Source organism: Lepidochelys kempii, chromosome 14 (genome assembly GCF_965140285.1).
Source record: "Lepidochelys kempii isolate rLepKem1 chromosome 14, rLepKem1.hap1, whole genome shotgun sequence".
Taxonomy (NCBI): Eukaryota; Metazoa; Chordata; order Testudines; family Cheloniidae; genus Lepidochelys; species Lepidochelys kempii.
The window spans coordinates 37,768,007-37,795,894 of record NC_136393.1 but is presented as its reverse complement, the minus strand read 5'-3'; the positions used below and the strand labels follow the sequence as shown (position 1 = coordinate 37,795,894).

The 27,888-nt window shown below is 51.6% G+C and overlaps 1 protein-coding gene across 1 annotated transcript in view; it reads right to left on the bottom strand.

Moving 5' to 3' along the window:
* Positions 1 to 657: 657 nt before the first annotated feature.
* The window catches only part of LOC140897490 (uncharacterized), a 61,667-nt gene continuing 34,436 nt past the window's right edge, over positions 658 to 27,888 (bottom strand). The window contains exons 11-18 of the mRNA XM_078848358.1: positions 26,938 to 27,051; positions 25,059 to 26,604; positions 18,092 to 18,236; positions 13,722 to 14,047; positions 10,069 to 10,156; positions 9,393 to 9,519; positions 8,382 to 8,498; positions 658 to 6,275 (exon numbers count right to left, since the gene is read on the bottom strand). Coding sequence (XP_078704484.1) covers positions 4,180 to 6,275; positions 8,382 to 8,498; positions 9,393 to 9,519; positions 10,069 to 10,156; positions 13,722 to 14,047; positions 18,092 to 18,236; positions 25,059 to 26,604; positions 26,938 to 27,051 — 4,559 coding nt within the window. The 3' untranslated portion in view covers positions 658 to 4,179. The remainder of the gene's footprint in view (positions 6,276 to 8,381; positions 8,499 to 9,392; positions 9,520 to 10,068; positions 10,157 to 13,721; positions 14,048 to 18,091; positions 18,237 to 25,058; positions 26,605 to 26,937; positions 27,052 to 27,888) is intronic.

Genomic DNA, 27,888 nt, shown 5'->3' with positions numbered 1-27,888 from the left:
CCGGCTGGCCTGAGTTCTGAGGTGAGCCACTGGACTGACCCCCGCCCCGGGCTGGCCCAAGCCGCCCAGGGCAGCACCAGCCCCTGGCAGCTGGGGGGCCCAAGCTCCAGGCCATCAGTTGGAGCTGAGCCCCACCCCGGCTTCAGGGAAGAGGGGGAGGGAGGCGGGGCCTTCAGGTGGAACATGGGCGGGGCCACACCCTGGATTAGGGGAGGTGTAGCCTGCCCTGGCCTTTGATACCCACCGCCCATGACATCGCATCCAAGAGACAAAAACCATTGTGTTGGGTGTACGGCCTCCCTTTGCTCGGCTACAACTAAATGAAAACATACCTAGCTCTCAACAGCACTTTTTATAGCAGCTCGAGAAGCCCTTTACAAAATTTATCATTCCTCTCCACAACTGCTCCACCCAGATTAAAAAACACCCACCTCTCCACGCTGATTAACTCCCCTCCTGCAGGAGGTGGGCGAATGGGAAATGTTGGCCAGAGGGGACTGCCTCTGCAGATGGATTTTCCCCACTGACCCACAGAAGATTCAGAAAACCAACGAGTTGGCAGTTCTAGCATCTGTAGTCTGAGGTGGTGAAGGCTGGGGCTAGTGGCTTCCCAGACGGCCGCTGGGATCCTTTAGTCGAGACAAAGGACACTGGGAATTTGAGAAGTTAATTTCTACTTTATTATTTGAAAGCAAGAAAGAAAATATAACCATCCCCACCCATCCCAAGGTTCGGCACAGCCCAGCCCAGCGCTGTTCCCAGCTCCCGTGGGCACCAGGGAGAGAAGAATGAGTTAAAGCTGGTAGAAAAGCACAGACAGTTCACGAGAAATGCTGGGACCCAGTCACAAAAGCAAATGTTCCAGAGCAGGAAACATGGGGAGTTCAGGTTTGAGGGAAGCCATGCGGGGTGCGTGGAGCCCAGAGTGTGTCTATAGTCCACACACAGGAGACTGCGGTAGGTGAGGAGAAGACCAGCAGGGCCAACAGGCTCTCTTTGGGTTGATCAGGCTTTAGGGCTGGCCAGACCTGTTCATTTCCCTGGCTTCCTTCTCCCTTCTGCCCAGCCTCATCCTCTCAGCAAGCAGGAGACCCTCCCCCTTTCCCATCACACCTCTTGGGGTGTCATCTGTAGCCCTTTAGACTTCAGGGACAGCTTTGCCCAGCACTGGTAGGAGAATTCCTGTCTCTCTCTGGCACTGGTGTAGTGAGTTCACAGTTCTCAACCTCAGCTGTCTGGCTCTCAAGAGCAAACCCAGCAGTTTACCAGCTCTGTTCCCCCCATCTCCCATCCTCTCTCTCTACTGACTGGATCTCACATCACTGCAGGGATCAGGCAGTAAATTCTTTCCCCATTTCAGTCTGCATCTCAGAGTTTAAATCTAGTGCTCACCCTCAGTGTCTGTGGGATAGATATTGATCATTGTCATTGTTCAAACCACGCAAAAATCACATGACAAGGTTAAAATGAAATATACAAAAGACTATTCTGACAATCGTTTGTCTTGTGATTTCCTCAATAAATCTGAGCTACATCCTGTCAAGCTAAACTAATATCAAAGTACGTGACCAAACAGCCTGTAGGAACAGAGAATAACCCACAGTCCAGGGTGTCTATAAATCACTTTCACATTCATAAGGTGAAATCCCAGAGAATCTTAAGACTCTATATCAGGAAAATAAATTTACCCATTTCCCTCTGAACTGGCTAAGCCTGCTTTATTTCACACCTTATGGTTGTTAGTTACAAAAGTTTTAGCATGAAGAAAGAAAGAAAGAAAGAAAGAAAGAAAGAAAGAAAGAAAGAAAGAAAGAAAGAAAGAAAGAAAGAAAGCCCAACTTCCCATCTACAAATGACCTGAACTACCCTAGAAAAAGCCTGGAAGGAATTTTTACCAATATATGGAAACAGCAATAAACACAGAAAGCTCAATCTGTGCTTTCTTCTCCAGCCCTCAGAAGTCTGATTTAGGATCAGGGAAATCAAACGGTCATTCCTAAGCACGGAGAGCTAAGAACACTGCGGCAAATGACACTTTGTGAGGTGGAGGGGCAGAATGAGGAGGATAAACTAGGGGTGAGCAAACGTTTTGGCCCAAGGGCCACATCTGGGAATAGAAATTGTACAGCAGGCCTTGAATGCTCACACAATTGGGGTTGGGGTATGGGAGGGGGTGAGGGCTCTGGGTGCGGGTGTGGGTTCCAGTGTGGGGCTAGAAATGAGGAATTCAGGGTGTGGGAGGGGGCTCCAGGCTAGGGCGGGAGGGTGGTGGGGGTGAGGGCTCCGGCTGGGGGTGCAGGCTCTGGGGTGGGGTTGGCGATGAGGCGTTTGGGGTATAGGAGCATGCTCTGGGCTGGGACAAAGGGGTGATGAAGGCTCTGGCTAGGGGTGCAGGCTCTGGGGTGAAGCTGGGGATGAAAGGTTTGGGGTGCAGGAGGGTGCTCTGAGCTGGGATCGAGGGGTTTGGAGGGCGGGAGGGGGATCAGGGCTGGGACAGGGGATTGGGGAGAGGCTATGGGGTGCAGGTTTCAAGCAGCGCTTACCTCAAGCAGCTCCTGGAAGCAGCGGCATATCCCTTCTCCGGCTCCTATACAGAGACGCGGCCAGGCAGCTCTGTATGCTGCCCTGTCTGCAGGCACTGCCCCCGCAGCTCCCATTGGCTGCGCTTCCTGGCCAATGGGAGCTGCAGGGGCGGCAATTGGGGCAGGGGCAGTGTGCAGAGTGGAGCCCCCTGGCTGCCACTACATGTAGGAGCTGCAGGGGGGCCATGCTGCTGCTTCTGGGAGCCATGTGGAGCAGCACCGAACACTACTCCCCAGCAAGAGCTCCAGAGGGGGACAAGCCCCAGCACCTGCTCCCCAGCAGGCCAGATCCGGCCCATGGGCGGTAGTTTGTCCAGCCCTGGGATAAACTCTGCAAGGTTTGGACAGAGGCTGCTGTGTCCCTGTGGAGCGTGAGGGTGATGGGGGAAGGAGGGAATCCCTCAGACTCTCCCCGTCGCTCACAAATAAAACAGAAGCTAAAACACCACATTTCACTGTCCCTGCTCCCACTTCTGTAGTATCTGTTTACTTCTGGCCCATAAGGGAAAAAACGTACAAACACTAAATGCTTTTCAGCAGGGCCTGGAGTAATGATAGACTATCTAGGAATGAGAGAACCTACCCCAGGCACAGGTGCCGGAATGAGGGATGCTGCTGCACCCCCTGGCTTGAAGTGGTTTCCATCATATCCAGGGTTTACAGTTTGGTTCAATGGCTCTCATCACCCACACTGGACAGATTGGTCCAGCAACCCCAGAGGGGGAACTCAGTGACTCTAGCAATCACTCTGCTAATGGTGAGGTCCGAAGGAATTAGATGCTCAGGCTCAGTCTAGGGTAGGATGAGTGCGGGCGGGTCAGAGGAGACGAGCTGGCTGATGCTGACCACGTTTCCTACCGTAGACAGGCCCTCGGAGGCTGATGCTGCGGAGGCAGAGGTGGGATCTCCAGGCCTCCCACGAAAGGCCCTGTGGCAGTGGTTCTCAACCTGCGGCCCGATCAGCACACAGCTGCAGCCCACATGACATCCTCAGGGCCATACAGGTAGTATTGGATGCGGTCCACATAATGCATTATGGGCCACATATGCAGCCTACAATGGTAAATAGGTTGAGAACCCGCCGCAGTCTGTGGGAATCAGCCTCTCTCAGTGGTGCTGTCTGAATGCAGCGGGGGCAGGGAGAAGGGGCAGAGGGGGTGAGTGAAGAGAGGCAGCACCTCTCTACCCCTGTGCTCTCCCTCGCCTCTTATCCCATCATCCCCAAACACTCAGCAGCCCAGCACCCCGCTCCCCCTGCTTCCCAGTGCCACCAGCCTCAACCATTCAATCCGCAGTGTCCTCCCCATAACCCATCGGCCTGGTCCCTTATCGGTTGATCCCAGAGAGTCCAGCGCTCTGGGGGATTCGGGGAGGGGAGGAGTTAAGGAACAGCTCCAGGTAAGTGGGGGAGCCCAGTGCAAAGGCTGGTGGAAGATGGGAGATAGGGACAGGTGTGTAGAGTGAAGGTGGGGCCTGGCCCAAGTGTCCTTCTCCTCAACTCCATGGCAGGGGGATGGGCAGCTGGATCCTTGGGAGCCAAATATTCCTGATGTGTGTGGGAACGAGGAAATGGGTTTGTCACCATGGCCAGCCCCAGTCAGGGCCCTGACAGAATTTCCCTGCTGCGTGGAGGAGTCTCTGATGTCCAACCCGGCGTTAGCTCTGCTTGAAGTTGAGTGGAGCGGACAATGCTTGATTCTGTGGGAGCACCAACTGAAGATTCCCCCACATTCAAGTTCTCCCTCTTCTGTGGATTGCTGATGGGTAATAATGTGTGAGCTCGGATTGAATCTTTTCCTGCATCTGAGGTATTTCTAGAGTCTCTCCCTCTTGTGTGAATTCTCCGGTGTTTAGTAAGATTTGAACTGTTATTGAAGCTTTTCCCGCAGTCCACGCATTTATGGGGCTTCTCTCCAGTGTGAATTATCTGATGTGTAATAAGGGCTGATCTGCGACTAAAAGTTTTCCCGCAGTCCACGCATGTATGGGGTTTCTCTCCCGTGTGGATTCTCTGATGTGTAACAAGGGCTGATCTCACTTTGAAACTTTTCCCACAGTCAAGGCACTCATGTGGTCTCTCTCCCGAGTGGGATCTCTGATGTGTAACAAGGTTTGACCTCTGAATGAAACATTTCCCACACTCAAGACATTTATAGGGTTTCTCTCCCGTGTGCATTCTGCCATGTATAATAAGAGACGATCTCTGACTAAAGCTTTTCCCACACTCAAGACATATGTAGGGTTTCTCTCCCGAGTGCATTCTCCCATGTTTAATAAGGGATGAACTCTGACTGAAGCTCTTCCCACAGTCCAAACATTTATGGGATTTCTTTCCTGTGTGGATTGCCTGATGCGTAATAAGGGTTGATCTCACAGTGAAACTTTTCCCGCAATTGAGACATTTAAAGGGTTTCTCTCCTGTATGCATTCTCTGATGTGTAATAAGGGCTGGTCTCTGACTAAAACTTTTCCCGCAGTCCAAGCACTTATGGGGTTTCTCTCCTGTATGGATTCTCTGATGTGTAATCAGGGCTGATCTCACAGTAAAACTTTTTTCACAGTACAGGCACTTGTAGGGTCTCTCTCCCGTGTGCGTTCTCTGATGCGTAATAAGGTTTATGTTCTGATTGAAACATTTCCCACACTCAAGACATTTATACGGCCGCTCTCCTGTGTGGATTTTCACATGTTTCATAAGGGATGATCTCTGACTGAAGCTTTTCCCACATTCCCAGCATTTATGGGGTTTCTCTCCTGTGTGGGTTCTCCGATGGGTAAGAAGGTTCGATTTCCGATTGAAGCTTTTCCCACAGTCGAGGCACTGATACATTCTCTCTCCTGTGTGGATTCTCCGATGTTTAGTGAGGTTTGAGCTGTCACGGAAACTTTTCCCACAATCCAAACATTTATGAAGTTTCTTTCCTGCATGGATTGTGTGATGCATGATAAGGGCTGATTTCACACTGAAACTTTTCCCACATTTGAGACATTTATACATTTTATCCGCCATATGGATTCTCTGATGTGTAATAAGGGCTGATCTCTGACTAAAACTTTTCCCACAGTCCAAGCACTTATGGGGTTTCTCTCCCGTATGGATTCTCTGATGTGTAACCAGGGCTGATCTCTGACTAAACCTTTTGCCACATTTCAAGCATTTATGAGGTTTCTCCCCTGTATGAATTCTCTGATGTGTAGTCAGGTTTGAGATCTGATTGAAACATTTCCCACACTCAAAGCATTTATAAGGCCTCTCTCCCGTGTGCTTTCTCCCATGTATAATAAGGGATGATTTCTGGCTGAAGCTTTTCCCACAGTCCAAGCACTTATGGGGTTTTTCGCCTGTGTGGATTCTCTGATGAGTGATAAGGTTTGATTTCTGATTAAAGCTTTTCCCACAGCTGAGACATTTATAGCGTTTTTCTTCCTTGGGATTTGTCTGTGGGTCTGTGGTTTTCTTGGGGTCCTTGCATCCTACCCCACATTCAATGGATTGTTTCTCTTTCTTTATTGGGTGGTTTCCCAGCTGCCTCTCTGACCTCTGCTGACTTCTCCAAGCTTTGCCCTGGTCCAAGGACTGGGAAAAATTCCCTTCGGCTCTTCTCCAAAAGTTCCCCTGCAGTTCCACTTGATCAGGATCTTCCTGCTGTGAATTCTTCTCCTTGTTCTCACTCATCATAGCCTCATCAACTGCTGGGAGAGAGAGAGAATCCAGACAAAAATAATTCCCTGTGATGGGAAGAAAGGACAGAACAGGGAACAGCACAGAGGGGAAAACACAACATGGTAACTGTTGGGGAGACTGAGGGCTGGTCTACACTACACAGTTAGGTCGATGTACGGCAGCTTACATCGACCTAATTATGTCAGCGTACACACTAGAGCCTTGTCCTGCCAGTGGAAGTGCCCTACTACACCCACATAACAACTCCACCTCCAGGAGAGGTGTAGGGCTTAGGTCGGTGTAGCGAGGGAGACGCATTGTCTCTGTAGACACTGCGTTCCTTACATGGGCTGTTGGCTGTCTTGTCAATTTGACGGCTCTGCTGGAGCTTTGAAATGGACAAGAAAGCCAGACTCCTAGCTCCACAGCTGGGCTGCTGCCAGCTCTCTGCTCCAAGCCGGGCTACCACCTGGGCTTCTGGCTTGGGCTACCGCCCATGCTCTCCACTCCCCACTAAAAGCCCTGCTGCCCCACCAGTCCAGGTGCCATGTTCCCTGCTGGCAGCCTGGCTGCCCTCCTCACTCTCGGCTCCCCACCGAGAGCACAGCAGCCAACTGGACTCCGGGCACAGATCTCTCCACTGGAGGCAAGAAGCCCCAGGCAGCTTCCCCCAGCTCATGGCTCTCAGCTCCCCAAGCTGCCCCTCTTCAGACAGTGGAAGCGCTCTGGTGAAGACACAAACCACCGACAGAAGGAGGGGAGCGTGGACATCAGCTACAGCAGTAATTACTGTGGTGGCTGTAAGTTGACCTAACATAGGTCGACTTAAGATTGTAGTGTAGATATGCCTTCAGAAATTGGACTCTGCCTCCATATCCCCATACTCCCAGGGAAGTAAAGTCGGGGATGAATCTCCTTACAGTTAATGTAGGGTCTGATGCCTTTTTCTGCAGCCCCATTAGGACAGCAGGAGCCATGAGCCAAGAAGCAGAAAGTCACATTCCCTCTAAATTATATCAAAACAATGAAATATTGGGCTGCTAAGAAGTAGATCCTGTCCTAATAGCACCCACCACCACCAGATAAAGAAACAGATCTTAAGATGTTTACAGAAAACTTAGTTTGACAGCATTCTGTCTGGCAAGGAATCACTTATCAACAGTTGTGATTGTGAAATCCGTACTTCTTTACTGTTTGTCTTTATGGTCCCTGCTTTGCTATTGTTTATCTATATGGTCTCTGTCTGGTTCTTTGCTTGTTTCTGTCTGATAGTAGTGCGGCAGCTGCCCCACTCCTGGAGAACAGGGGTTAAAAGCAGCCAAGCTAGGCTGATTGGGGAAGCAGCCACAGCTGGGGCCATGCCAATCAGGGCCCAGCTTGCCCTGATAAAAGGGCTGTGGGGCCAAGAGCCAGAGGAGTCTCTCTCTAGCTGTGGAGAGAGAAGGACCTGGCTGCCTGAGAGCAGAGCAGGACCGGACCTGGCTGCCTCAGCTCAGCTCAGCTCAGCTCAGCTCAGCTCAGCTCAAGCCTGGCAAATCCCCAGGCTAAGGCCTTGCTAAAGGCCAAAGCAGGTACTGGGGCTACAGAGGTGCAGCCTGGGAATCGCCCAAGATCAGAGCTGCCAGACTTCAACCCCCTGCTGATTCTATCATGCAGAAGCTGGAGTCCCCAGGCAAACCAATCCTGACTGGCCACCAGGAAAAGCTCATCTGCCTTATTGGGAGTGGTGAGCATTGTATGCATACTGTGTGTATTCTGTCTTGGTAACCGTGTAAATAAATAGAGGTTAAGGATATTACTGTGTAAGGCTCTTTCACTGGTAAAAGGTCCTGTAAGCACACAGAAGATTATGCCCTGACCCCTAGGAACAGGGCAGGGGGCCTAAATGAATTGCGCTATGCCTTGAGTCCTAGGAACAGGGTAAAGGTGAGGGCCATAGAGTGTGCGGGTAACACTAAAGGATGGTTGGGAAGCCATAGGTGATATCCACCATGATGAAACGATACCAGAGGGCTACAGCCTGACTGGGTGGGGTGAAACACAACCCGGGGAGCTTGCTAATAGCACAGCTTTGGGTGTCCCAGCTTTTTCATTCACTCGCCAGATGGTTTCTGTTTGTGTCACTGATTCCTCACCTGAGCGGGTGCCTCTGTGGACCTCCCATTCCGCGGATCCCTGGAGATCAGGGACCCACGGCTCTTCCCCTCTTTCCAGCTGGGTGATCAGCTCTGGTTTGGGAACAGGAAATCCTGCTGGGAAGGGGAATCAGGAAGATGAGTGTGTATCTCAAGTATTGACAGTATCTGTCACAAAGAACATTCCCTGAGTTCAATCTGCCCCATGCTGAGCTGGGGGATTGTGGAATCCCAAAGGACGGGAACATGGTCACTCTAACTATGCGGATGTGGAATCTGAACAAATGTAGACAAGGCCACTGGGCCCCCCCGGGAGAGGCAAATGTCTGTGGGGGGAAGAGCTGTCACAGCATCGCTGGGGGTTTCCAGGATCTGTGCACTCTGGGGGACTTGCTGATGTAGACACAAACCCCTGCCTAGTTCTAAACCTCCAGAACCCTCCCCATGGCTGGAGCTAGTCTCAGGAATGGAGGATCACAGGGACGGAGAGTGTAAAGAGACACCAGGAGGGTGATGTAATGTCTTTTCTTGGGTCTTTTTCTTGAAAGCATGTGTCTTTCACTAACCAAAGTTGGTCCAGTCAAAGGTAGTGCCTCCCCCACCTTGTGTCTGTCCATCCTGGGACTAACGGGGCTACACCAACACTATAAATTAGTGAGAAATAATACAGACAGGGCCATACGCTGCTTCTGCTCCTTAGAAAGCTGGAGGGATGGGGATGAATCAGCAGGTTTATGATTCCATTGGAGGGGGTATGGCAGTTGTAGTCAACAGGCAGACTGTGGGCTAAATCTGGACTGCTGGACATTTTTGAATGGACCCCAAAATCTTTGAATTTACTTATATTTATTTTCTTGAGTCTGGATCTTGACTATATTTTGACCAAGAAATATGCATGTGTAGACTCTGGGGTCCATTCCCTGATCAGTTAGATTAGAGGGGAAGAACTGAACAGATTCAGACATGCAGACCCCACGGCTTTTAATGGTTGAGGGGACAGGAATCCCTTACCCAGTGAGATCACCATCTCGTAGTTCTCCTGCATGACGTCCCTGTAGAGGGCTCTCTGACCAGGGTCCAGCAGAGCCCCCTGCCCCTGGGTGAAATACACAGCCACCTCCTCGAAGGTCACCGGCATCTGAAACAACAAGAGTCCCCATTCAGCACCTGCTGCCCCAGCCACAATCCCACTAGTCACAAGGGAGGAGGCCCAGAAAAGCAGAATCCCACCCCCACCCTGCTCAGAGCAGCCAGTAGGCTTCAGGGAATGGGAAAAGGTGAGAGCTGCTTGTCCCCCCCAGCACACGGAGCAGAGCAGGGTCTTCTCATTTCCCACACGCCTGCTAGCCAGAGGCAGATACAGGAAGCAGAGCTCTGAGCCGGGGACAGGGTCAGGAATCCCGACAGCTTCCCTTCATATTTCACAGCAGCCTCTGGCCAGTGGGGTCAGGCTCCAGCACTGGGAGTCTGGTCACTTTTCCCAGCCCTGCCCAGGGGGGTGTTTCCTGGTTCAGAAATGGGGGAATGCTCCCCCCTGACCATGGGCCTGTTCAGAGAATCAGGCCTAGGTTGAACATTTCCCAGCAGGTTTATCACATCCTCGCCCCCCCCCCGCCTCACTGTGTGTCTTTCCTGCCCCTCCCCTTCTACAGCAACCCCCCCTTGCAGCTCTCTGAAAATCCCCTACCTGAGCTGGCTCCATCACAGCCATTTCCCTTCCCTGTCCCCTGGAAGACGGGACGATCTGGAGCAAAACGTGGACGTGATTCCTCAGCCTGTCGGGGCGATGGGGGAAGGTTTCAGGAGGGGCTTGAGTCCATTTCAGACTTTGATTGCCTCCGCAGGCTCTCTTCCTGCAGACAGATGCTCTAAACCAGGGGTTCTCAAAATGGGGGTTGGGACCCCTCATGGGGTCACCAGGTTATTACATGGGGGGTTGTGAGCTGTCAGCCTCCACCCCAAACTCTACTTTGCTTCAAGCATTTATAATGGTGTTAAATATACAAAAAAGTGTTTTTAATTTATAAGGGGGGGTTGCACTCAGAGGCTTGCTATGTGGAAGGGGTCACCAGTAAAAAAGTTTGAGAGCCACTGCTCTAGACCAGGGGGTTCTCACAACAGATTGTTTGGTGGCCTTAGAGTGCAGCCACCAAATCTTGCTCGTGGCCACTCTGAAAAATTTTCCCAAAATACTTAGTTAACTTTAGAAAAAACAAACAAATATTAGGGCTGTCAATTAATTGCAGTTAACTCAAATTAATTGCAATTAAAAAAAATTAATTGTGACTAATCAGTTAATTGCACTGTTAAACAATAGATTCATAGATATTTAGGTCAGAAGGGACCATTATGATCATCTAGTCTGACCTCCTGCACAACGCAGGCCACAGAATTTCACCCACCACTCCTGCAAAAAACCTCATGCCTATATCTGTGCTATTGAAGTCCTCAAATCGTAGTTTAAAGACTTCAAGGAGCAGAGAATCCTCCAGCAAGTGACCCGTGCCCCATGCTACAGAGGAAGGCGAAAAACCTCCAGGGCCTCTTCCAATCTGCCCTGAAGGAAAATTCCTTCCTGACCCCAAATATGGCGATCAGCTAAACCCTGAGCATATGGGCAAGATTCATCAGCCAGATACTACAGAAAATTCTTTCCCTGGTAACTCGGATCCCACCCCATCTAATATCCCATCACAGGCCATTGGGCCTATTTACCATGAATATTTAATTACCAAAACCATGTTATCCCATCATACCATCTCCTCCATAAACTTATCGAGTTTAATCTTAAAGCCAGATAGATCTTTTGCCCCCACTGCTTCCCTTGGAAGGCTATTCCAAAACTTCACTCCTCTGATGGTTAGAAACCTTCGTCTAATTTCTAGTCTAAACTTCCTGGTGGCCAGTTTATATCCATTTGTTCTATATATCCAATAGAATACCAATTTAAATTTATGAAATATTTTTGGATGTTTTTCTACATTTTCAACTATATTAATTACAACACAGAATACAAAGTGTACAATGCTCACTTTATATTTTTATTACAAATATTTGCACTGTAAAAATGATCAAGAAAAGTAACCGTATCTTTCAATTCACCTCATACAAGTACTGTAGTGAAATCTCTCTATTGTGAAAGTACACCTTACAAATGTAGGGGTTTTTTGTTTGTTAAATAATTGCACTCAAAAACAAAACAATGCAAAACTTTAGAGCCTACAAGTCCACTCAGTCCTACTTTTTGTTCAGCCAATCGCTAAGATAAACCAGTTTGTTTACATTTATGGGAGATAATGCTGCCCTCTTCTTATTTACAATGTCACCTGAAAGTGAGAACAGATGTTCACATGGCAGTTTTGTAGCTGGTATTGCAAGGTATTTATGTGCCAGATATGCTAAACATTTGTATGCCCCTCATGCTTCGGCCACCATTCCAGAGGACATGCTTCCATGCTGATGACGCTCATTTTAAAAAAAAAAACATACGTTAATGAAATTTGTGACTGAACTCCTTGGGGGAGAATTGTATGTATCTGACCCTATTTTATCCGCATTCTGCCATATATTCCATGTTATAGCAGTCTCAGATGATGACTCAGCACATGTTGTTCATTTTAAGAACACTTTTGCTGCAGATTTGACAAAACGCAAAGAAGGTACCAATATGAGATCTCTAAAGATAGCTACAGCACTCGACCCAAGGTTTAAGAATCTGAAGTGCCTTCCAAAATCTGAGAGGGATGAGGTGTGGCGCATGTTTTCATAAATCTTAAAAGAGCAACACTCCCACGTGGAAACTACACAACCCGAACCACCAAAAAAGGAAATCAGCCTTCTGCTGGTGGCATCTGACTCAGATGATGAAAAAGAACGTGCATCTGTCAGCACTGCTTTCTATTGTTATGGAGCAGAACCCGTCATCAGCATTGACACATGTCTTCTGGAATGATGGTTGAAGCACGAAGGGACATATGAATCTTTAGTGCATCTGGCATGTAAATATCTTGTGATGCCGGCTACACCAGTGCCATGTGAACACCTGTTCTCACTGTCAGGTGACATTGTAAACAAGAACTGGGCAGTATTATCTCCTGCAAATCTAAACAAACTTGTTCGAGCGATTTGGCTGAACAAGAAGTAGGACTGAGTGGACTTGTAGGCTCTAAAGTTTTACATTGTTTTGTTTTTGAATGCATTTTTTTGGTACTTAATTCTACATTTGTAAGTTCAACTTTCATGATAAAGAGATTGCTGTACAGTACTTGTACTAGATCTGAAAAATACTATTTCTTTTGTATTTTACAGTGCAAATATTTGTAATAAAAATAAATATAGAGCACTGTACGCTTTGTATTGTTGTAATTGAAATTACTATATTTGAAAATGTAGAAAATATCCAAAAATATTTAAATAAATGGTATTCTAGTTTTGTTTAACAGTGCAATTAATTGCAAATTTTTTTTAATAACTTGACAGCCCTAATAAATATGCACATATCCCTGTCCAAATCCTTGTAATTTATTTATGTAGGGTTCTTCTCCACCCCTCCGCCCCGCCCCACATTAACTAGAAAAAATAATCATAGGACTGGAAGGGACCCTGAGAGGTCATCTAGTCCAGTCCCCTGCCCTCATGACAGGACTGAGTATTATCTAGAACATCCCTGACAGGTGTTTGTCTAACCTGCTCTTAAAAGTCTCCAATGATGGAGATTCCACAACCTCCCTAGGCAATTTATTCCAGGGCTTCACCACCCTGACAGTTAGGAAGTTTTTCCTAATGTCCAACCTAAACCTCCCTTGCTGCAATTTAAACCCATTGCTTCTTGTCAGTTAAGAACAACAATTTTTCTCCCTCCTGTTTCTAATCAACTTTTATATACTTGAAAACTGTTATGTCCCCTCTCAGTCTTCTCATTTCCAGACTAAACAAACCCAATTTTTTCAATCTTCCCTCACAGGTCATATTTTCTACACCTTTAGTAATTTTTGTTGTTCTTCTCTGGACTTTCTCCAATATGTCCACATCTTTCCTGAAATGTGGCACCCAGAACTGGACACAATACTCCAGTTGAGACTTAATCAGTGCAGAATAGAGTGGAAGAATAACTTCTTGTGTCTTGCTAACATACAGTTGTATTTTGGTGCTCCTGGCCCTCGCTGCCTCCCCTGGCGTGCCCCCCAACCCCATACCCTCTGGCCTCCACTGCCTCCCTCTGCCCCACACGGATCTCCCCTGACCACCACTGCCTCTCCCAGCCCTCCACTGCCCCCTGGGCTCCCCATCACCCCCTGGGCCCCACTGCTTCCCCCCAAATTCCCTTCTGCAGCCTCTCACCCTGCTGCTTGCCTCTTGACCACGGCTGCCAGTAAGGTCGGCCCTGATGAAGCCACACCACCCTGAGCCGAAGCCCAGAGCCAGAGCCCCCTGGCTGGAACTGGGGGATGTGGGGCGGCTGAAGCCCAGAGCCCCACAGCTGAAGCTGGGGTAGAGGGCCTGGAGCCAGAGCCCCAAGGCTGAATGGGGTGAGGGGGATTAAGTCCTCCCCTGGAGCCCCGCAGCTGAAGCTGGGGACGGGGACTGAAGCCCTCCCCTGGATCCGTTGGGCACTGCTTTGCCCCCTCCCCCCTCTTTGCCCAGGAGGCTGTTGTGAAACGACTGCTCTAGACTCTGCCAGGCTGGGGAATACCCTCAGGCTACGTCCACACTACCAGGGCTACAGCAGCACAGCTACTGTGCGGCAGGAACACGGCTACAGCCCCGTAGCGTGGACGCTCCTACAGCAGCGGCAGAGGTTTGTCCATCAGATAATCCCACCTCTCCAATCCGCAGTAGCTCGTTCAGGGGAAGAATTCTCCCGTCTGTCAAGCTGCGTCCACAATGGGGCTCAGGTCAACTTAACTATGGCGCTCGGGGCTCAAAACTTTGCCTTGCCCTGAGTGAAGCAGTAGATGGATCTGATTGCTCACTGTAGCCCAGGCCTTACAACACAGACCCGGCCCCTCCCAGCACGCTCCACCCACCAACACTTCCAAACCCCCCCAGCATCAGAGCTGGGCACAGTTCATGGCAACTGCTCCTGTATTTCTGCTCAGTGGTCCAGCCAGGGCACCCGCTGGGCCCCGTCCCAGCGATCGCCTCTCATGCGTGGAGACCAAGTCTTCCCTAGGCCATGTCTACACGAGCACTTATGCAGGCAAAACTTCTGTCGCTCAGGGGGGTGAAGAAAGCTCTCCCCCTGACACAGCAACTGCCGCTCACTGAGCTGGTTTTATTGTGTAGACGGGAGAGCTCTCTCCTGTCGGCGTAACGTGGCCACACGAGCGGTCTCAGAGCGGCACACCTGTGCAGCTCCCAGTTTGTAAGTGCAGACGTGGCCCAAGGAAATCCATCGCACTCATACTGTTCCCAAAAGGCCTTTGAAATCCCTAATATCTCCCAGAGATGGCATCAGTCCCGTCTTCCCCCCAAAGGATACCCATACAACCGTACAGCAGCCCACAAGCAGTAGCATTGTCAATACAAGGGACTCCCAAAATGCTTACACTTAATTCAATACGGATTAGAATCACAGACCCATAGGGTCAGGGGAACCACAAGGATCATCTACTCTAACCCATGCCAAGATGCAGGATTTGTTGTGTCTAAGCCACCCAAGGCAGAGGGCTATCCAGCCTCCTTTGGAAATCCTCCAGTGAAGGAGCTTCCACGACCCCCCGAGGCATCTGTTCCATTGTCCTCCTGAGATTTTTCCCGAGATTTATTGTAAATCGCTTATGCTGTAGTTTGATCCCATTGCCTCTTGTCCTGCACTCTGGGGCAAGAGAGAGCAACTTCTCCAGATACCAGCCTCCTCTTCTCCCTCAGCAATAACCAGAGCCCTCTAGTCTGATGGCAACACCTAATGAACGAGCTGCCCCGGACTCCCCCTGCAGCCCCCAGGGACAGGCAGGTAGATGCTGATCTCACTGGCCCATCCGCACTCACCCCCTGCCAAAGCCAGCCGTGAGTCTGGTCTGACACCGGTGTGGGTGAGATCTGAATCCATAGCACAGGGAAGCTGCCATTGTCTCTCTCACCACCTCTCTTCCTTTTCACTGCCTCTGTCTCTCCCTTCCCCAGCCAGCCTCCAATTGCTCTCCCATTCCCCCTCCGGCCTCCCCAGTCCCCTCTCCCCGCATCCCTTTTCCTTCACTAGTTCCCACCACCCAGATTTCCCTCTATTCCAGCCCTGTGTCCTGTGGGCTCCACAATTCTCCCCCATACAGTGATCCCCCTGCGTTGTTTCATCCTCCATGCAGTGCCCCCCCTGCCCCTGCCCCCTGCATCGCCCTTCAGCCTCTGCACTCATCACACATCCCTGTTCATCTGTAAATCCCCTCTTGCACACACCCTCTTCACACATCTTGGGGCTCCCACCCCCCTTTGTCCCCCCACGTGTGGTTGTCTCAGACCCCAGCGCACACACGGAGCTGGCGGCAGCTTTCCTGGGCACAGGGCAGGGAATCGCAGCCCACTATGCTGGGAGCAGTCTGGGGCCAAACCCTCCTGCTGCAGCCTGGGTGTGACGGCGGGGGGGCACCGCTCCCTGGGGGGACAGATGGGAGGGTCTCTCTTACCTTCCCTCCAAGTGGTGCCATCCCTGGGAGCAGAGGTCAGGTTTCCCCTTAAGCGATGTCTTGGGCAGGCTGGGGTGTCTGGACTGATAAGTCTCTTGGGGAATAGCAGGAATGTTACTCTCTCTATATTAACCTCTCCCATCTGCAGCCAGGACTCTGGGGTTGCCAGCAGCAGCTGCTGGGGCTCTGGATCTTGCAAGAAGCGTGGATCCCACAGCGGTCAGCAACAAAAAAGCCTGGTCTACACTACAGAGAACCTCGACCTAATTATGTCAGTGTCTCCACCACAGTGCTGCTGCTTGTCAGTTTCAGGCCTGCTATTCTCTCCCCTCTGCAGCCACAGCTCACAGCTGGAGCCATGAAATTGACAAGAATGTCAATTTCACAGCTGGTAGGCTCCCTGCTGTGAAATTCAGCCAGGGGCTGGGCTCACAGCTAGCACCTCCCCACCCAACTGTCAGCCAGGCGACAGGCTCACACCTGGAGCCACCACCCCTCACCTCAGGGTGACAGCAGAAGCTGTGAGCCACCCCACCACCCACTGGGCTCAATTTCACAGCAGAGAGCCTACAGCTCCAGCTGTGAGCCCTCTGCTGCTCTGAGCCAGGATGTCAATTTCATTCCTGGTAGGCTCTCTGCTGTGAAATTGAGCCCTGGGCTCACAGCTTGGGCTCTCACCCCAGAGGCGGGGGGGGGGGGGGGGGGGGCTCCAGCTGTGAGCCCTGTGCAGCTGTCAGTGCTCCACATCCGGATGTCAGTGTCCCACATCAGTTGGTGCAAATGCTCCTGGTGAGGATGCGCTCCACCAGCAGAAGGAGGGCAGTGTGGACCCCAACAGCCCACTCAACTACAAGGGTGACTGTATGTCAACCTAAATTAAGTCGCCCTAATTTTGCAGTGTAGACAAGCCCTTACTGCACAGATTCTGATGCCGGGACCCGGTGGTCACTCCCACACCAGCTTTTTCTAGGTCCCAGCGATAAACCTATTGCATTGTCGCCACCCTGCCCCTCAGGGACCCCATGTCCCCTGGGCGCAGGCAGCTTCTCTCAGCATTAAGGGGTCATCGTACAAAGCAGCCACCACGTCAATGGGAGGACAGAAAGGAGACGTACCAGTCCCTGGGAGGCAGGAGAAGGAGGATTTCTATCAAGACTCAGGATGATTCCAGAGAGTCCACAATACAGAGACGGGGGGGAGATGGGGTCCTAGAGAGGCTACCCAGAGGCTGGAGCTGCAGGGGACATCTTTCTCAGTGACACTGACTCCCGGTGTGATTCACTCGGGGAAGTAATTGGCACAGGGAGCTGTTGGCCAGGGACGGTCTCTTGTCTCCACACCACACTCGCTGGCTACCAGCCCTGGGCCTGAGCTTCCCTAACTCGGGTCATGGAGCTGTGCTAGGCCACCAGGCTTGGTGGGTTCATCAGCTCCTAAGAATAACCGATCAAGGGGCCCTCATGTCCACTCCTGCAGGGATCTCTGCCGCCCCTTTCCTGGCCGGTACAATTTGCTACTGGGTAGCAGCTACTGACACCTAGCTGTTCTCTTTTGCTGCCCTTTCACAATTTTGCTGCCTCTGCCTTTCCCCAAGCTCTGGTGGAGGGGTCGCAAGCTGGGATGGAGGGGGGGTGTATTCCCCTCACAATCGGCTCTCTCTCACCTTTCCTCATCCTCTACTTTTCTGCATCTCCTGGTCCCAGAACAGCAAAGAATGATGGACGGGAAAGGAAGTCTGCTTCCTTTCCCCAGCCTCTGGTCCAGAGGTAGGAACTTGTGATGGAGGGGGGCATGTCTGTCACAATTTGCTACCACTGTGAAATCACAATTTTAAATTTGGGCACGAAGAAAGCTGTCTCAGTAATCCAGAAAAGCATTGTACAGAGCTAAACCTCAGGGCTTTGTATGTAAATCCCTGAACGAAGGTGGTGTTATTTCTTTATTAGTCTCTTTCCACTGTAGATCGTTGGGCAGCGGGTAGAATAGGCCTGGGGAGGCTAAACCTCCCCAGCTAGGCTGTGGCCCTGCCCATGCGTCGCCCCAAGGCCCTGGTCCTATGTCCCGCTCTTCCCCTGTAGCCCCACCCACATTGCTCCTCCTCTCGCCCTTGCTCTGGTTCTTCCCCAAAGCCAGCAGGGGCTTTGCGGTGCTGTGCCCGGTGGCCCAGAACTCAGGCTGGCTGAGGCAGGCATGCTGGGGCTCGGGCCGGCTGGTGGGCTGAAGCTTGGGGCAGCTGAGGCGGGCAGGCTGGTGCTTGGGCCAGACGGCAGGCCGGGATTCGGGCCAGCTGGCAGCCCATGACTCAGCGAGGCTGGGGTGGGCAGGCCAGGGCTCCTCCAGCTGCAGTAGGGGGCTCAGGGCTCCGGCAGGCAAAGAGGGGAAGGCCTCGGGCAGCAGGGAGAGGGCTGAGGGCTAGACTCCTCAAATGCAGGGTTCAGGTGCAGCCCATGTGTAGATCAGGCTGCACGGTTTCAATAGTAAACAAACACTGAATGCATACAAAACACTGAGTATGCCGCCAAACCCTATAAACAGTATTTAAAATACTTACAAACACCTTTTAAGTGCAAGCTATTAGGCAGAAAATCTACCACTGTCCCTTTTACCGACTTATCCCCCTTCGTCACACACGCCCTGAACAAGTTTCCGACACAACATTTGCACTGCTGTACTTCGGCACACGCGGGTGGGTGTAAACAAAGTGCACTGTGGTCCAGGAGGGAACAGAGAAAATACAGGGGATCTCCCTGCGTTCTGATCTTATTTCAGAGACATTTTCTCAGCCCTTTTCCTCACTGCTAAAACTCAAGCGCTCTCTCCTGACTGTATTTTTACCTCAAAATAATCCTGTACTTTAGTTACCCCATGGTAAAAAACAAACAAACCCTAAACAATAAAAACTAAAATAACACTTTTTAGCAGTGAGGAAAAGGCCGGGGGGCTGGTGGGGAGGGCTGGACTCACAATGGGATGGCACCATCGGGATGCTGAGCGTTGCAAGGACTATCTTTTAGGTCCCTAGCAAGAACAATCCTGTGATCCACAAAGCTGAGTTAGGTGTCTAGGCTCCCTATACTGACTCTGCGGAGAGGCAGGTGCCGGAGAATGAGATCCACAAAGGCGAGGAGCCACCTCAGCCTGCCCATGGGAGATGCTGACCTAAGACCTGCCTCGGCTCTCACAGACTTTGGCGCCTAACTCTCAGTGGCAGGAAGGCACCTAGCCCTGCCTAGCGCTCCACGGATGGGAGCCCAGCTCCTGGAGTCAGGTGGCTCAAGCCCCTCAACTGTTCCTTGAGCTAGGCAGGAGCCGAATACCACCCGAAACAGCCAGAGGTAGTGGTTCTGGTACTCCCCTTCTATCTTTCAGTGCTCACCTGGGATGTGGGAGACCCCTGTTCAAACCTCCTTTCCCCCTCTGCTTGAGGGGGGCATTGAACCTGGGTCTCCTACATCCCAGCCCACTTAGACGCCAGCAGAAGGGTTCCCATTCATGGATCCCTAGGCAGACCAGGCACCTTCCTGCACCTATGAGGCATCATGCAGAGCTAGCGACTGATCCGGGATTATTTTAAACACTAAAACTTTGGGAGGGGAGGGGGTATGTGAAATGTGCAGAATCAGGTCTCCTTGAGCAGCTCCATGCCTCTGGGATGCAACTGTGTGAGAACCCAGCCCTGGGAGCGGGTGCTGAGGTGTAGCATCCCCCAAGGGGGAGGGGAGCCCCTTTATACCTCAACATCCTTTTCTGCAACCACTGCAGATTGCTCACCCCCATGGCTGTCGCTTTTAACCCCTCTACACCCTGGGGTTTCCCCACTGATACTGTCTGGCCGGGCCTTAGCCACATTCTTAACCCTGGTTCCTACCCCGGTCTCTGATTTCCCCATCTCCTTCCCCTACCTCCAGCGCTTTGACCCTCCTGCACATCAGTTTGCCCCTGCACGGATTCTCTCCCCCACATTTGACTCCTTTGCCCCCCTTCCCCCTACGGCCAGCAGAGACCCCTTGGCCTCCCATGCAGGAGAGGTGAGTGAGCGGCACCCTTCACACGAGCCCCTGCACCAGCTGCAAAGCAGCAGATGGTGGGGGCAGCGGACGGCGGCACCCCCCGTGTGTCTGCCCCAGCCCCAGCCCCGCCCGGCCGGGCTCCCCCCGCCCCGCGCACACCGGGGGCTGCGGCAGCTTTCCCGGGCCCGGGGCAGGGAATCGCAGCCGGCTCCGCGGGGAGCAGCCCGGGGGTGCCGGGGGCGGCGGGTCTCTCTTACCTTCCCTCCGAGCGGGGCCCCCCGGGGCAGGGGCCGGGCCGGGAAGGGGCCCTGGCCGGGCTGGGGGCTCTGCCCTGGGAGAGGCTCCCGGGGAGCAGCGGGCAGGGCCCGGCTGGAGGTTCCCCTCTCCCGGCTGCAGCCCGGGCTCCGGGCTCCCAGCACCAGCCGCCGGGGCGCGGGGATCTCGCCGGGAGCCAGAGTCCCCGCAGCGGCTGCAAGTCACTTCCTGGGGCCGGGCCTGAGCCCCGCGATCCTCCCCCCAGAGCCGCCCCCCAGCCGCTCCTGGGTCCTAGCGATCAACCCACCGATCTGCAGCCGCCTGCCCCAGATCCTGCCCCCTGGGGACCCCACCAGCCTGGGCGCGGGCAGCTTCTCCCCGCATTAAGGGGGCATCGTGCACAGAGGCCAAAGTACCCGTGGGAGGACAGACAGGAGGCGCCCAGATCGCGGAAAAGGGGGGTTTCTGTGCAGACTTGGGATTGCTCTAGAGAGTCCCAGTACCCAGGGACACACGGGGGACACTCTGTGTGTGATTTGCTCTGGTAACAGACGGGCACAGTGAGCAGTTGGTCAGAGCTGGTGTCTTGTCTGCACCCCAGACTCACTAGCTACCAGCCCTGGGCTGCAGCCACAAGCTCTGCTCCCCTCACTTGGCTCATGGAGCTGTCAGTGCTTTGTCACCAGGTTCCTGGAAGCGTTTGTCGGGCTGAATTAACCCATCCCTGGTTCTAGGCCAAACCCCCTTGTGTGCCCCCCCCCGTCCCCATCCACCAGGGATTGCCTTTGCCCTTCTCCCAACTGGCTCCCCCATGTGGGCACTGACTGCAGCTCCCTCTCACACACCTGCACATCACCAGCAAACTCCAGCTGGTCTGGTTCAGGGACTGGTGCTTTGCCCACTTGTGCCCTGGTGCATGGTGGTTGCAGCACAACTCACTCCAGTTTGGCCCTGGCCCCCACCAGGTGTCAACAGCAATCAGATTTGGCCTGATGCCCCCTCTCCCAAAATGGGGGCCAGGCCGCGGGCAATCTTGAGTGGGCACTGTGCCACCTATCACTGGATACCTACGAAAATCCCCAGTGAGCTGTTCCCCAAGGACTAGTGTACCGCTCTGACCCTGAGAGCATCCCAATGCCAGACGGCCAGGGGCTCCCTGGGAGCTGGAAGTCAGTTTCAGCTGGCTTGACAAACCCAACTCACTGGTGCCATACTCTGTGTCTAAAAAGGTGTCATTGGAAACTAATAACTCACTGATCAGTCATATGCTTGCATGAGATACATATGGGCCATACACAAAGAATTAGAAACACAGGCTGGAAATTGTTTTGAAAATGTGTTTGTCGGGCAAGGCTTATGTCACCCTCGCCCTAAACAAAGGAATGTGGTTCTTCCACTTGGTGGAACCTGTCTCCAATGTAAATGGAGTGAGGACAATGAAATGACATTTAAACCAAGGGCACACAAAGCCAGCAGGCGAAGCACAGTGGAAGATGCCCCTTCCCACTCTCAATGGGAGATGGAAGCAGCAGCTGCAAAAAAACTTCCTGCCTCCTGAAGCGAGGTCATTGAACTTTAGAAACTATAACCAGGAGGCAAAGCCAGCTTGGCATCCATCACTGAGCAGATACCACAGGGCCTGTATGTCTGAGAAAAGTGGAACCTTCCAGCCAAGGGGGCTGAAAGTCCTCAGACACTGAATCTAGGCAAGACACCTGCTTCGACCAAGACGGTAACTTACTGCAGTTAAATGTATGTTTCAAAGCATGTTTTGTCTGTAACCTTTTGTTTTGCTTTCACTCTTATTAGACATCCCTTAATCCTAGGTTCCATGGGAATAAATTCAGTTTTAGTTTTACAACAGGTTTCAGAGTAACAGCCGTGTTAATCTGTATTCGCAAAAAGAAAAGGAGTACTTGTGGCACCTTAGAGACTAACCAATTTATTTGAGCATGAGCTTTCGTGAGCTACAGCTCACTTCATCGGATGCATACTGTGGAAAGTGTAGAAGATCTTTTTATATACACACAAAGCATGAAAAAATACCTCCTCCCATCCCACTCTCCTGCTGGTAATAGCTTATCTAAAGTGATCACTCTCCTTACAATGACAGGTTTCAGAGTAACAGCCGTGTTAGTCTGTATTCGCAAAAAGAAAAGGAGTACTTGTGGCACCATAGAGACTAACCAATTTATTTGAACATGAGCTTTCGTGAGCTACAGCTCACTTGATCGGATGCATACCGTGGAAACTGCAGCAGACTTTATATACACACAGAGAATATGAAACAATACCTCCTCCCACCCCACTGTCCTGCTGGTAATAGCTTATCTAAAGTGATCATCAGGTTGGGCCATTTCCAGCACAAATCCAGGTTTTCTCACCCTCCACCCCACCACACAAATTCACTCTCCTGCTGGTGATAGCCCATCCAAAGTGACAACTCTTTACACAATGTGCATGATAATCAAGTTGGGCCATTTCCTGCACAAATCCAGGTTTTCTCAAACCCCCCCACACACACACACACAAACCCAAACCATCTCAGTGCCATGTGAGTCCTCAGCTAACCAACTTAAAGGTGGGGCCGTGCGCTGTCTTTTTAAGAGAGCTGCAAAGTTACTGTGAGTGCTGTGCTCAGGGGGATCTGACACTACGGGGCAGATGGCTTTGGGGAGACTCAGGTTTGGGGGCCAAGTTGGGGTGACTCTGAAAAGAGGAACCAAAGCTGGTGGAAGCCAGTGAGAGGTGCCGGTGCTGTGCGCGGGCTGCTGGTGTGAAGGCTCTGAACCACGGCTGCACACCAGAGAGACACACCCAGGATTACAGGGCAGGCGGAGACACTGGTCTGGGTTGAACCCCACAGCATCACATCACTAGACCAGTTTGACTGGAGACCACTGCACCGGTATCACACACAGCACTGGAATTTGCTGACAGCAAAACAAAAGGAAATTTATTGGAAGAGACACAAGAGATCTAAACAGAAACAAGAGGAATGATGGAGTCACATGGTCACGTGCAAAACCAAAATCAGAAAGGTTGAACTAGGGCCTACCCTCATTAGAAGTTCTCTTTTCTATCTGATCAAACAGATGCTCACCCCAAAGTTCAGTCTGTCACAGGGAATGCTAGCCCCAAGGAGCCGGGCCCCTGCCTTCCACACACCACCCGGAGCAAAGTGAGACCATCTCGGAAGGGGACAAGGGATCCCCGCAGGAGAACTCAGTGACTCGGACAATCACTTTGCTAATGGGGGCTCAGGATCAATAAGATGCTCAGGGTCAGTTTGACTAGGAAGAGTGGGGGAGGGGCAGAGGACATGTGCTAGCTAATCCCCACCACTTCTCCCCCTACAAAAGGCCCAGTGGGAATCAGCCCCTCTCCGTGGTGCTGTCTGAATGCAGCGGGGGCAGGGAGAAGGGGCAGAGGGGGTGAGTGAGGAGAGGCAGCACCTCTCTACCCCTGTGCTCTCCCTCGCCTCTTATCCCATCATCCCCAAACACTCGATACCCCAGCGAACAGGTTTCCCTGCTTACCATCTCCACCAGCCCCAACCATTCCATCCCCAGTTTCCTCCCCACAACCCATCGGCCTGGTCCCTTAATGGTTGATCCCCCAGAACCCAGCGCCCTAGGGGATTTGGGGAGGGAGGAGTTACCAGCCCCCAGGGACACTCCTCCTGCAGGGAACAGCTCCAGGTAAGTGGAGGAGCCCAGTCCAGGGGCTGGTAGAAGATGGGGGATGGGGACAGGTGTGTAGAGTGAAGGTGGGGTCTGGCCCAAATGTCCTTCTCCTCATCACCACGACAGCGGGATCCTGTCTGGGAGGGGAAGGGAGAGGGGGGAACTTCAGCCAGGCAGAGGGAGAGGCTGGAGGAGTTTCTTTCTCTCCCTTCCCCCACTTGTGGCTCATCAGCTCAGCAACCAGGGCTGCGGCAGGGAGGAGGGGCTGATGGGGGCTTCTCCTCCTCTGCTTGGGGTTTGCTTAGACCAGGCAGACCCAGAGGGTCACTGGCCAGCTGCTGCTCGGCTGCTGCTGGATCCTCACCCCAGCGATGGGCAGCTGGATCCTTGGGAGCCAAACCCGGATGTGTGTGGGAACGAGGAAATGGGTTTGTCACCATGGCCAGCCCCAGTCAGGGCCCTGAGAGAATTTCCCCCATGTGTGGAGGAGTCTCTGATGTCCAGCATGGTGTTAACTCCACTTGGAGCATTTTCCATGCTAAAGGAAGCAAATCAGGGTCTGTCTACACAGCAACTAGGCACCTGCTGTGGTTGGTCCGTACCAGCTGACTTGGGCTCACGGGGCTCTTTCATTGCTATATAGATTTCCAGGCTTATTCTGGAGCCTTCTCTCTAGGACCTGCGAGGTGGGAGGGTCCCAGAGCCCAGGCTCCAGCCCATGCCCCGAAGTTCACGTAGGAATGAACCAGCCCTGCAGCCCCAGCCCCACGAGCCTGAGTCGGCTGTCATGGGTCAGCTGCAGGTTTTTCTTTGCTGTGCAGACCGACCCTGAGAGGTCTCTACCCTGAGTGGGTTTGCTGGTGCTTTATATTCCCCAGAGCACCAGATGAAGCTTCCCCCACATTCAAAGTCTCCCTCTTGTGGGGACTCTTCAATATATGATGATGGGTGAGCTCTGACTGAATCTTTCCCACAGTCAAGGTATTTCTAAGAGCTTTCCCCCGTGTGGAGCCGCTGATGTTTCAGTGAGCGTTGAGCTGTTCTTGAAGCTTTTCCTGCAGTCCAAGCCTTTTCGGGTTTCCTCTCTTTTGTGGATCATCTCACGTGAAATCAGGTTTGATCTCCACATCAAACTTTTCCCTGTAGTTGAGGCATTTGTGAGGTTTGTCTTCAGTATGGATTTTCTGATGTCTGATATGGGTTGACCTCTGAGAGAAACTTTTCCCACAGTCGAGGCATTTGTGGGGTTTATCTCCAGTATGGATTTTGTGATGTCTCGTAAGAGTTGATCTCTGAGTGAAACTTTTCCCACAGTCGAGGCATTTGTAGATTCTCTCTCCTGTGTGGATTCTCTGATGTTTAAGAAGGTCTGAGCTGTCACGGAAGCTTTTCCCACAATCCAAGCATTTATGGAGTTTCTCTCTTTTGTGACTCATGTCACGTGAAATCAGGTTTGAACTCTGAATGAAACTTTTTCCACAATCCAACCATTTATGGGGTTTCTCTCTTTTGTGGATCATTTCATGTGAAATCAGGTTTGATCGCTGAGTGAAACTTTCCCCACAGTCCAAGCATTTATAGAGTTTCTCTCCTGAGTGGATTTTCTGGTGTGTAGTAAGGGCTGATCTCTGAATGAAACTTTTCCCACAGTCGAGGCATTTGTGGGGTTTATCTCCAGTATGGGTTTTTTGATGTCTGGTAAGAGTTGATCTCTGAGTGAAACTTTTCTCACAGTCGAGGCATTTGTAGATTCTCTCTCCCGTGTGGATTCTCTGATGTTTAAGAAGGTCTGAGCTGTCACGGAAGCTTTTCCCACAATCCAAGCATTTATGGGGTTTCTCTCCTTTGTGGATCATCTCATGTGAAATCAGGTTTGATCGCTGAGTGAAACTTTCCCCACAGTCCAAGGATTCATAGAGTTTCTCTCCTCTGTGGATTTTCTGGTGTGTAGCAAGGGCAGATCTCCAAATGAAGCTTTTCCCACAGTCCAAGCACGTGTGGGGTTTCTCTCCTGTGTGGATTTTCTCATGTGAACTAAGGGTTGATCTGTGGGTGAAACTTTTCCCACAGTCGAGGCATTTGTGAGGTTTATCTCCAGTGTGGATTCTCTGATGTCTGAGAAGGATGGATCTCTGAGCGAAACTGTTCCCACAGTTGAGACACTTATAGGGTCTCTCTCCTGTGTGCACTCTCTGATGCGTAATAAGGTGTGAGCTCTGACTGAAGCTTTTCCCACAGTCCAGGCATTTATAAGGTCTCTCTCCTGTGTGGATTCTCTGATGAGTGATAAGGTTCGATTTCTGATTGAAGCTTTTCCCACAGTTGACACACTTATAGGGTTTCTCTTCCTTGGGATTTGTCTGCGGGGCTGTGTTTTTCCTGGGGTCCTTGCATCCTACCCCATATTCAACCGATTCATCCTCTTTCTTCACTGGGTGGTTTCCCCGCTGCCTCTCTGATCTCTGCTGGCTCCTCCAAGCTTCTCCCTGTTCCAAGGTTTGGGAAAAATTCCCTTCAGCTCCTCTCAGAAAGTTCCCCTGCAGTTCCACTTTTTCGGGATCTTCCTGTTGTGGATTCTTCCCCTTGTTCTCACTCATCATCATCTCATCAACTGCTAGGGGAGAGAAAGAATCCAGATAGGAGTCATTCCCTGTGGCGGGGAGAAAGGACAGAACGGGGAAGAGCACAGAGGGAAAAATACTACACAGTAACTGTAGGGGAGACGGAGAAATTGGATTCTGCCTCCACAACCCATCTACACACTGCCAGGGAAGAAAAGTCAGGGAGGACACTCCATACAGCTAAAGGATGGGTGGGAAGCCATCGGTGATCTCTGCCGTGATGATACCATACTGGCTGGCTACAGCCTGACTGGGTGAGGTGAAACTCACCCCAGGAGCTGGCTAACAGCCCACCTTCGGGAGTCCCAGCTTTTTCATTCACTTGCCAGATGGTTTGTGTGTCAGTTTCACCAATTCCTCACCTGTGCGGCTGCCTCTTGGGATCTCCGATTCCTCAGAGGTCTGAATATCCAGGAACCATGGCTCTTCCCCTTGTTCCAGCCGGGCGATCATGTCAGGTTTGAGAATGGGAAATCCTGCTCAGGGAGGGAAATCAGGAAGATGAGGGTGTATTTCGAGTATTGAGAGAGTATTTGTCACAAAGAACATCCCTGAATATTAACCTGCCCCGTGCTGAGCTGGGGGATTGTGGAATCCAAAAGGACGGGAACATGGTCAATGTAATTACGCAGATGTGGAATGTTAACAAACTGGGACATGGCCTCTGAGCCCCCAGGGAGAGGCAGATGTCTGTCGGGGAAGGAGCTGTCACAGCATCGCTGGGGGTTTCCAGGATCTGTGCACTCTGGGGGACTTGCTGATTCAGACACAGTTATGATATTAAACCCCTGTCTAGTTCTAAACCTCCAGAGCCCTCTGGCTGCAGCCAGTTCCAGCTATGGGGGATCATAGGGGATGGTGAGTGTAAAATAAGAGACACAAGGTGGGTGACATAACACTCCTCAACACTCCAAACCCAAAGTATCTTTTCTTGGGCCAACTCCTGTGGGTGAACATAAGAACAGCCTCACTGGGTCAGACCAAAGGTCCATCTTGCCCAGTATCCTGTCTACCAACAGTGGCCAATGCCAGCTGCTTCAGAGGGAATGAACAGAACAGATGATCATTAAATGATCCAAAACAATGAAAAACAAGCTTCAAAAGCTTCTCTCTTTCATCAGCCAAATTTGGTCCATTCAAAGGTACTGCCTTCCCCACTTTGTGTCTGTCTATCATGGGACGAACAGGCCCATACCAACAGTACAAACAAGTGAGAAATAATACACACAGGACCATACCCTGCTTCTGCCACTTTGAAAACTGGATGGATGGGGTGAATTAGCATGTCCATTAGGTTTATGATTCCCCGATCC